Here is a 10,672-nt window from a genome sequence, read left to right as displayed (position 1 = left end):
CTCGTCCCTTCCTTGCCTCCATTCTTCTCTTTGTATCTCTGGCCAGAGATGGATGGGTCCATACGCCGCGATTCAGATTTCTGTGTCTTGCTGCTGACGAGCTCTGATCTCTAATAGTTTTGTGGAAATTCACAGGTTTGTGCAGAGGTAACAGCAACACATGTTTGACATTATCAACCTGTAGATTTGGTACTATATTGGTTTGAAGATTATGTCGGATCCACAAGAGAGGAAAAATATGGAGTGGAAACTACAGTCCAGGTTTGTGTACTTCGATTTTTTTTGTTTCTTTGGTGAATCAGGTGAGCTGATTTGGGGCTTTTCCTCTTTGTTTGTGTAGACACTGCAGGCTTTGAAAGATTTGGATGGAGCACAGGTCGGGATGCTCCCGTTCATCTTTGGTGAGTGTGCCAATCTGCAGCATCCTTGATAATTTTGAAGTGTTAGAATCTTTACACGTTAATTGTAAATCTTGAAAGATATTAATCTTGGCCCGTGTGCCAATCTGCAGCATTCTTTAGATTTCTTTTTGGATATTAACACATTTTTTGCTGTAAAAAGGAGATGATATAGGATTTTACTTTAACCTTTATCTTCTCCTTTGCTAACAATGAAATAATATATCAGACCAGAGGGATTAGTTGAGATCAAGCGTTTAGTTGCATGCTTGAGTAACTGCTTAAAATAGTTGTTGGTGTTGCCTCCCAGATGATTATTTATAGTTTGTTGGTTCATGAGGAACCATCAAGCATATTTGGCTTTTATTCATATTTCTGACGCTTCGATGATTGATGATGTAGTAGCTTGATGTCCTAGCAGTGTATATTTTGTTTATGGTCACTGTAAGAATAAGCTGAGAACAATACACACAGGTTTGTTCCGGGCGCATCGCAGTGCCTAGCTCCACCTGTCTACCTACTTCCTCGTTGTTCTCCTGTGAGTTCCTCTGCCTCCTCCTATTTCCAGTTTTTTATTTATTCTTGCCTATTGTGTTGAGTTATATGGGCTGGCTGGTTGTCATTGAGCTCCTCCTTCACCTGATTTATTCTCTCGTGAAGGCTTGCAGGATCCCATCTTGATTTCCGATCTCATTAGATAAGAGTCACATGAGGGTGATTTGAGCAAACGAGTTGATGTCCCTTGATGTTGTATGCGATGTGCAGCTGCAGAGGTTCAGTCCATGCATCTTCCGCAAGGTACCTAGAATCACCGCAGTATTGATGAATTAGCTCTTAGTGCGTTACTACTGCTTTAGTACAACCTATTGGTGGTTCTCGTGTAGGTAAAATTGTACATGGTAATATGGTGTATAATCCAGATGGTGCCATACAAGCTACCATTTGTATTTGTTCATGGGGAACCTTTTGTTGCAGAGTATGCTCGTATCCGACCATCAGCTTGTGAAGGTATATTGGCCAGAAGTCACGGTTTATGATAAATGTTTTCTTGAGTTTGAATCATCTTTGAACTTCAACTATATCGGCCAGGGATCATAATATATGCCACCTCTCTATACTGAACACGATTGGATTCTGATGTATCCTAGCAATACTCCTCCCTGCCCTCCTCTCACTTGTTCAGGTAGTTATCCTTCCTTTGCCTCTCTTCTTCATATTCTAGATCTGAAATCTATGTCGTAAGCATTAAGAGTAGAAAAACACTGTAAAGATGATATTAGCTTCTACTGATGTTGGTACCTTCTGTGGCAAACTATGTAGTTTTCTACATATTTTGTATATGTCCTTGGTGAAACCTTTACATGGCGGAATATTAATTGCTTATACCTATGTGTTAGGTTTATATCTTCATTACTATTTTAAGTTGTTCAGGTAATAAGAAGGATTTCTCAATTATTGCTAGACAAATGATATTTACTGTTCGGACTGAATCTTGTGCTGATGCTAAATGCATTTTTGGATTGCGCTCAGAGGTCGTCCCAAAGATGATTGACAACTTCCATTTCCTGTGCACTGGTATATCAGGCTAATCAATACTATGCAAATTAGCTCCCCCCACGCCCCAATTTTGAGAGCAAATCCATTCCTTATGTCAGTAATTGTGTCCAGTAGTATGTATCTGGACTCATGCATCGTTTCTCTCTGTTTTGGTTGGGGCAGGAGAAAAAGGGGATGTATACAAGGGCTGCTTCTTCCACCGAATCATCAAAGGATTTCATGATTCAGGGTGGGGATTTTGCAGGAAAACAATGTAAGAACTATACACCCTGTGAACTAGCCAGTTTACTTCATTCCTACTCCTCCATACTATACAACGTATATTAATTCGAGGAAGAATAAATTGTCAGGTTCCCTGTTGTTTCAGATGGTACTTTATGCAACATTTATCCATTGCTGCACTTATAGGGTTTAGTGATGTCTCTGATTCAGATGTTAAATTCTCCAGGTCTGAAGAGCATTAGTGGCCTCGTTCAGCTTTTTCTTCATCTATTCGGCAGCCGTTGGTGGACAACGGCGGCCTCGGTGGTGCATGGTGGGTCCGCCAAGTCACCGACACGATTTCTCCCACGCAGTGACGGTGGGCAACGCCGCGCCATTGAGTCGAGTGGTGGCGCCGAGCTCCCGCTAGGAAGACGACGCGACGGGATGGCGCAGCACCACGCCTTCGACCCTTGCCGTAGCGCCTGCCCGTCATAAGTCCTCTCACGACCGTTGGTTCTTGGTTGGTAGCGCGCCTCTTATTTTTGTATGAAGTCATCAAATCTGCTCCAAGACTTGGGCATCAAAGAAAATATGGCTTGCAGATTCTGATCACACCTCGTGTTGCTGCATCTCCAGGACGAGATGGTCATCTTGCTAGGTTTCGGAGCCCTGTGGGCCTCTTCGCTGCTCGTCCTCGTCACCCTCTCTGCACCAGCATCTCGCTTCCTTCTTGCTTCCAGTCAGGATGGGAGGCTTCTATTTAGGAGGCGCTCATGGTACTAGGTCTCCATAGACCTAGCCGTTTCAGAATGGGAACAAGGTAATAACGCTCCTTATGATAAAAAACACATAATATTGCTTTGGGTCCTGTTATAGCCACATTTGTGTTATGGCCAAAACATACCATTTCTTTGTTACAAGTAAGCTTCATTTCCACCATAAAAAACTACTTGTTTGGTATGAAAATGAAACCATGAGCAGTATATCTCTCGATGGGTGAAATTTGGCAAATGTAGCAATTTCCTTGGTCGAGCAAAATTTGTTCTTGGTGCTTGTGTAATGATGTTTATTAAACTATGGGAAAGATAAATACAACATTGCATTTTTAAAGAAATGATCATGTAAATATCAATAGCGGTGAATTAATGGCAATCTGTTTTTGTACTTTATTTATCAAAACAGTCCAGTTCTAAGCTCGCTTCTACATTATATGTATATTTATACTTTTGTATTAGAAACGACATTGGTTCTTTAGTTGAAGCCACAACAACTACTAAGACACCAATATTAGATTGTACTAGCATTTTATTACCATATATAGCTAAACAAAGAACTGGATGCAGGGAACCATTGGCTTCAGTCTTTCGTAAGGTAAAAGGAGTTGAGCTGTCATCATACCGACCACACTCTTTTTATGGTAGAGGGAAACCTTGTTGTTTTTCGTTACTCAATTTCTAACTTAATTTGCTGGATTTAGAATTGTTTGTTCATCTAGCTAGGAGTGAAACAAAGGTATTACTGTTATAATTAACTTTACTATACTGCATGACCTACTTATTTTTGTATTGTATTGTCCTGAAGTATTTGGAGTTCTATTCATAATACCCTATTGGTGTGGGCATGCAAGCTTCATTTGTTAATATCACCATCACCGTGCTCATTTATACTGTGTAACCAAACCGAAAAGATTAAAGGAATCTTCGATCAAGTCTCGTTTGATTGTTTACTCTATAAAATGAATTAGAGAATTATTTTATATTTTATCATGTATCTTCAGTCAGCTGCATTTTTTATTTGCTAAATTTTGCGTGCTTTAATATTTGCATGTACATGATCAATTTGGATTCTTGTCATTTTGGTTCTAAAGATGATGAGTTTCAGAATGTGGTTAGTTCTGAGTTTTGTGCCACTGTTATTTTCTCTCTTTGTAGCTGAATAATTAGAGAGACTGTATAGACCTGTTCTTAGCTCTATATAAGCATTATTATTCTTTAGTTTTAGCTGTGTTGATTGTGCCATTTCTGTTTTCTCCCGTTGCACCTAAATGATTAGCAAGACCATTTGGACTGAATAATGTTCCACGCGAGAGAAATAGCATGCTGATATTATCCTGAACTAAAAGCATAGGGAGAGGACGAGTGCTATGTGTGTGTTTAATTTTCATGACTATGAAACTCAGCTCATCCTTTCTTTGATTCTGCACTTCGATACTTGGTTTGTTTGATTCTGCACTTTGATAATTGGTTTCTTGATTTGAACTCAGTTTGTTTTAAGCTATGCTCCCTCTGCTCATTACTTCTAATACTTGGATACTTCGATTCTGCACTTTGATGCTTGGTTCCTTTCATTCATCCTTACATAGAATTGCCTTTGTGGAGCGCATCTTGGAAGAGGTGGAGGCGTGCGGATCGAGCCGGATGGGGTGGCCACCGTGGCACGCGGGCGAAGGAGGAGCTCAAGGAGCATGTCCCAGAAGAGGGCGTCAGCGGTGGCACGCCAATCGACTCCACCGCATCCTGGGCCTCGAGATCTTCTCCGGCAAGACCAGGGGAGCTTCCATGGCAAGAAACATGGTCAATGACTCCAGGTTAATTTTATCTCTTCTTTTATCAGCTCCGCGGGGTCGCTCAGGCTCGGTATGCGCGCATGTTCGCCCTCCATGAGGCCGTGTACCAGTTGTTGCAGTTCTGTGCTCGGCGCTAGCCTTTGCGTGGTGGTTGAATTTGCCTTGGTCTGCTGCTGCAGGGTGACGTGGAGCTCCAGGCCAAGGTAACGAGCAAATTCTTCTTCGAGGTTGAGATCGGCGGGAAGCGCGTGGGCAAGGTGGTCATCGGGCTCTTCGGCGAGGTCGTCCCAAAGATGATTGACAACTTCCGTGCCCTGTGCACTGGTATATCAGGCTAATCAATACTATGCAAATTAGCTCTCCCCATGCCCCAATTTTGAGAGCAAATCCATTCCTTATGTCAGTAAGTGTGTCCAGTAGTATGTATCTGGACTCATGCATCGTTTCTCTCTGTTTTGGTTGGGGCAGGAGAAAAAGGGGATGTATACAAGGGTTGCTTCTTCCACCGAATCATCAAAGGATTTCATGATTCAGGGTGGGGATTTTGCAGGAAAACAATGTAAGAACTATACACCATGTGAACTAGCCAGTTTACTTCATTCCTACTCCTCCTTACTATACAACGTATATCAATTTGAGGAAGAATAAATTGTCAGGTTTCCCGTTGTTTCAGATGGTACTTTATGCAACATTTATCCATTGTTGCACTTATAGGGTTTAGTGATGTCTCTGATTCAGATGTTAAATTCTCCAGGTCTGAAGAGCATTAGTGGCCTCTGTTCAGCTTTTTCTCTTCATCTATTCGGCAGCCGCTGTTGGTGGACAACGGCGGCCTGAGGTGGTGCATGGTGGGTCCTGCCAAGTCACGGACACGATATCTCCCACGCAGGTGACTAGCGGCTGGGCAACGCCGCGGCCATTGAGCCGAAGGTGGCTGAGCGCCAGAGCTCCCAGCTTAGGAAGACGACGCGACAGGATGGCGCAGCACCACGGCCTTCAGCACCCTTGCCGTTAGCAGCCTGCCCCTGTCATAAGTCCTTTCGTGACCTGTTGGTTCTTCTGGTTGGTAGCAGCGCAGCCTCTTATTTTTGTATGCGAAATCATCAAATCTGCTCCAAGACTTGGGCATCAAAGAAAATATGGCTTGCAGATTCTGATCACACCTCGTGTTGCTGCAGTTCCAGGACGAGATGGTCATCTTGCTAGGTTTCGGTGCCCTGTGGGCCTCTTCGCCGCTCGTCCTTGTCACCCTCTCTGCACCAGCATCTCGCTTCCTTCTTGCTTCCAGTCAGGATGGGAGGCTTCTATTTAGGAGGCGCTCATGGTACTAGGTCTCCATAGACCTGGCCGTTTCAGAATGGGAACAAGGTAATAACGCTCCTTATGAAAAAAAACACATAATATTGCTTTGGTTCTGTTATAGCCACATTTGTGTTATGGCCAAAACATACCATTTCTTTGTTACAAGTAAGCTTCATTTCCACCATAAAAAACTACTTGTTTGGTATGAAAATGAAACCATGAGCAGTATATCTCTCGATGGGTGAAATTTGGCAAATGTAGCAATTTCCTTGGTCGTGCAAAATTTGTTCTTGGTGCTTGTGTAATGATGTTTATTAAACTATGGGAAAGATAAGTACAACATTGCATTTTTAAATAAATGATCATGTAAATATCAATAGCGGTGAATTAATGGCAATCTGTTCTTTTACTTTATTTATCAAAACAGTCCAGTTCTAAGCTCGCTTCTACATTATATGTATATTTATACTTTTGTATTAGAAACGAGATTGGTTCTTTAGTTGAAGCCACAACAACTACTAAGACACCAATATTAGATTGTACTAGCATTTTCTTACCATATATAGCTAAACAAAGAACTGGATGCAGGAACCTTTAGCTTCAGTCTTTAGTAAGGTATAAAAGGAGTTGAGCTGTCATCATACCGACCACACTCTTTTTATGGTAGAGGGAAACCTTGTTGTTTTTCGTTACTCAATTTCTAACTTAATTAGCTGGATTTAGAATTGTTTGTTCATCTAGCTAGGAGCATAGTTTGCACTGCGCATCGTTCATGGTTTTGTGACTCATGTTATTTGGATTGCAGTTGTCAAGGAGATCCATTTCCCCTTATTTTGAGGCAATTTATTTTTGTGTGTGCTTTTAATTGTTATTTTAGTCATCTGTTGTACCGTCTACTTATGTATACCCGCTTGACAAAACTGTATGTTATGTTCTGCATTGCTATTGCTGCCATTGACTTCCACCTGTACCTAAGGGGCAAAACTGAAGATCAAATTAAGGCCGGTCAATGAGGATAAACCTTTTATTCTTCGTGATGTAATATTTTGAACTATTTGTTTTGTGATACTCATATGTACTACATGGATTTATTGAACCATCATTAGAAAAATCCTCCTAGATCTACCTCCTAAAGTAATACTTTGAACCATTATTGAACAGTTTAACGGATTTGCTTTAGTTCTCTGAAAGGAAAGGTTGAATCTCTTGGTTATAAACTATACCTATAGTGGGTTAGCGAATAAGGGAAAATCTCAAGAAAAGTTTTCTTATTATGTATGGAATTTTATTTTGTTAATACGTACTTGCAGTGCTAAAGTACTAGAAATTATTACCAACAAGGAATGCTTCAAGTATTTTTTTCAAAATCGGTCAAATATTATTAGGGTAACCAGCGTGTTCATATAATATTTTCCTTTCCACCTCCATCAGTATTTGAAAATACAAGTTAGTGTTGAGATCTTTCAAATATTATTAGGATGCGAAGTATGCTCAGATAATATTTTCTTTCCACTTCCATCAGCATTCTGATATTACATGTTAGTGCCAAGATTTTAGTGTGTTGAATATGTTATTAGCAATATTAGTTATGAGATCTTAATGGCATATGCTCCCAAAATTCAGTAGTGCAAAGTGGTTCTGAATAGGCTTCATACCGAGCCTATATAATGGCGTAAGAAAAGTTATAAGCATAATTGATATGGTTTTCTTGCTTTATATCATCCCAAATGAAGCTGTAATTTCTGATTATAAAGGAAAAGTTGGTTGCAGATATAAGATTTCTAAGCCAATGTAATTCAATGCAAGTTGCATATATTTTTTTAACATTCAGTAGGAAGACTAAATTGCACTTACTATTTTCTGTTCTTATTTTATCTTGACAAAACATGATATTTTCTAAACTATTTGATCTTAGCCTTTACTCGCATGTTTTTGTAGTCACAGATGTATTGTATGTTACAGACTTGATACTCCTGTTCCAGAGAAAAAGGCTGTGGTTTGATCAACTATTGTTGTCTTGCTGAGGCTACTATTGTGAGATCATGAATGCTCTCTTCACACTCAGAGTTTGTACACAATAAGATTATATCTACTATGGAAACTGGAGAATAAGTGTCAAAACAGTTTTGGTCGGGAAACCGATTGATGATTTGGTATATTACATAGGCCCTGTTTGTCACGTTCTTCCAGTTTATGGCCTCTTTGTGATGCCTTCTTTTTTCCTTTGCCCTCTATAATTGATGTATTAATACTCTACTGGTTCCTTATACTCCTATTTAGAGGTTTTCCAAATATTTCAATGGAGTTTATTTTTAGGATCTTGTCATGTTAAGAAAAAACAATGTAGTTTACACAATTTAGAAATTCTCAATTTGCATAAAAGTGAATACTCATCAATAGGAGTATGTGTTACTTGCGAAACTAATTTGAGGTACTCGCACAAAAAACTGAATACTCAGCCATTATGTTGGGTTAATGATTGTATGTCTTACTTCGAATAAAAATACGATTGTTATGTGTTCTTATTGTACTCTGTCAAGAAAGTTAATTCTCGACTAATATGTGACCAAAAACACTCCAACAAACTAATGGATCTTTCAGTGACGTGTCCATATTTCTTTTAGTGAGTTGCACATCATTGAGACTAAAGCATGTGTTTAAGTCACATGGAGTTGATACAGTTTATAGTTATTGTTATATCGGTATCGGTATAGAAACTCTTTTTCTTTGAGGAATCAGTATACAAACGCTTGCCGACTAAGTGCGTGTTTTTTGATTAACGGTAAATTGTGACAGTCTCATGTTTTGGTCACTTGAATAATAGATAGAACTTACAGCTACAAAAAACAATCATATACTACTTAGTGTTATTAAATCTATGCTTGACATGAAAACCAAGTCCGGTGTGATTCTCGGTACTATCATAGGCACCAGATACATCATGAGATACATCGTGAAGTTACCTTACCTTAATCTGCAAAGTGTACATTTTGTTTCCTAATGGTATTGGTGGCTTTCAGCAGATTGCATTGTCATTATTTTAGAAATACATTCTTTAAGATTTTCAACTATTTCTCTAAATGTAATGTGTTCAGATTCTTAATTGACAACATATTGTCTTAGGATTCTGAAATGCTTAATTTGTTAAATCTTGGGGTGATCAGCGAATGGCGTGGATGGTTTTAGCTGATGGCGTGGATGGCCACGACAGAGTACTTGGTCAGTGGATTAGATGAGGTGGAGGGAAGGGAGGGAGGTGTAGAAATTCAAGGCGGAGGAGCGCAAATCACAATGGGATGGACGGTATCAGCCGAGAAAAGTGGTGGAAATAGTTTATGGTTCCGTGCCATCGGTAAAAGGGCTCAAGATCTCGAACCAAACATTTTTTCTTCTACTCACAATAAGAAGAAATATTCTTTTTGAAATCAGTAATTATCCTTTTATTCTTTTTTTATGATGCTACCTCTTTTTGATACAATAACCATAATTTGGTGGAGAAACTTATCCAAAAGCGTAAAAGCTAAAAAAATAATAATGTGAGATCGTACTAAATTAGCATATCTTAGTGCAATGTCTCTATGAAATGGCGTGTCTATAATATACTAAAGCAGCTAAATTTCATGCTAATTATTAAGTTAAAATTTATGGTTTAAATTCTGATTTAATTATGCCATTTGCGCGATAGCGCAACGGGTCATCTAGTTACTCAAAAAGTCATAACATGGAAAGGATGCAGCGTTGGGGACTCCATTGTCCTCCTCGGGTGCGAAGCTTGGTGCGATGAGATCCTCATTGTAGGATGGCCTGCATCGGGTGGATGACCTAGAGGGCCTCCCCGTGCTTGTTGTCTCCCCTTGGAACACTTCTCCAAAGTTAAAGTTGTCCATCCCCCTTTTCTGAAATTTTCAACAAACAATATAAAACTTGATTTGGTGACATATACTCGAGGGAAACTACCATAGGAACTTGCTAGAGTACTAATCATGCATCAAAACTAGTTTCTACCACTTAGAACAAGCATGCAAGCTCACTAAACATGTTACCTACAGCAGTAAAATATGCAAGATATACTCCACCAAAAAAAATTCTACTTGGATAATCGAAGGAGTCACATACCGAAGAGCAAATGTGCCAAATTTCAGACAGAAATCTGGGCTGAGCAAAGAAATCGAGAAATCTGGAGTTCTTGAGCAAAAACGCGAGTGATAGGAAGCTGGTGTCGATTTTTTCGGGAGAGAGAAGAGTGTGGGAGGAAGAGATGCTGAAGTGGGGTAAAGGGGGGCCCACACACGAGGGTGGCGCGCCCCACTTGCTGGCCGCGGCAGCCTGTGGGGTGCCACCCTGGGGTGCCCCACTGGTCATCCCCAGGTGCTCCCAGGTGCCTCGTCGAAAAATAGGACCAACGGTATAATTTTTGTGAATTTTTGAAAACTTTGAAAAATGCACATTTCTGGGTATTAAGTTTATTATTACTGGCCAGGAAATTTTTTGAAATCTCCAATTAACTAAGGAAATTTGCAAATTAAAAGTGCTACAGCAACTAGAGCAAGTGGAGGAAGAAAGAGATGTTGTTTACCTCCTCTATGCATATAAAAAGTATTTGTTAACAAGGTTGATCAAGTCTTGCCACCAAATAAATTTTACA

General features: G+C 39.9%; 1 protein-coding gene and 2 long non-coding RNA genes across 7 annotated transcripts; all 3 read left to right on the top strand.

Moving 5' to 3' along the window:
* The first annotated feature begins 210 nt into the window (after nucleotides 1-210).
* On the top strand, nucleotides 211-1,153 carry LOC124672815. Its single transcript, XR_006992729.1, has 4 exons — nucleotides 211-261; nucleotides 341-401; nucleotides 873-936; nucleotides 1,059-1,153. It is a non-coding gene; the product is annotated as an uncharacterized LOC124672815 (long non-coding RNA).
* Nucleotides 1,154-1,246: 93 nt separating this feature from the next.
* Nucleotides 1,247-2,419, top strand: LOC124685332 (peptidyl-prolyl cis-trans isomerase-like). The gene is made up of 5 exons (XM_047219679.1): nucleotides 1,247-1,406; nucleotides 1,488-1,581; nucleotides 1,929-1,973; nucleotides 2,118-2,208; nucleotides 2,404-2,419. The coding sequence occupies exons 2-5, from the start codon at nucleotides 1,500-1,502 to the stop codon at nucleotides 2,417-2,419; spliced, it is 234 nt and encodes a 77-aa protein (XP_047075635.1). The 5' UTR covers nucleotides 1,247-1,406; nucleotides 1,488-1,499.
* Nucleotides 2,420-2,800: 381 nt separating this feature from the next.
* On the top strand, nucleotides 2,801-8,345 carry LOC124685333. 5 transcript variants are annotated; one of them, XR_006997395.1, is made up of 8 exons: nucleotides 2,801-2,979; nucleotides 3,503-3,530; nucleotides 4,522-4,746; nucleotides 4,905-5,049; nucleotides 5,194-5,284; nucleotides 5,480-5,787; nucleotides 5,904-6,093; nucleotides 7,990-8,345. It is a non-coding gene; the product is annotated as an uncharacterized LOC124685333 (long non-coding RNA). The 5 variants fall into 5 exon arrangements; XR_006997394.1 differs by having other exon boundaries at nucleotides 7,966-8,345; XR_006997393.1 differs by lacking the exon at nucleotides 7,990-8,345 and adding an exon at nucleotides 6,833-7,152.
* Nucleotides 8,346-10,672: the final 2,327 nt, after the last annotated feature.

Source organism: Lolium rigidum, chromosome 1 (genome assembly GCF_022539505.1).
Source record: "Lolium rigidum isolate FL_2022 chromosome 1, APGP_CSIRO_Lrig_0.1, whole genome shotgun sequence".
Lineage (NCBI taxonomy): Eukaryota > Viridiplantae > Streptophyta > Magnoliopsida > Poales > Poaceae > Lolium > Lolium rigidum.
The sequence above is the reverse complement of the archived record's forward strand: the minus strand, read 5'-3'. Positions and strand labels throughout refer to the sequence as shown.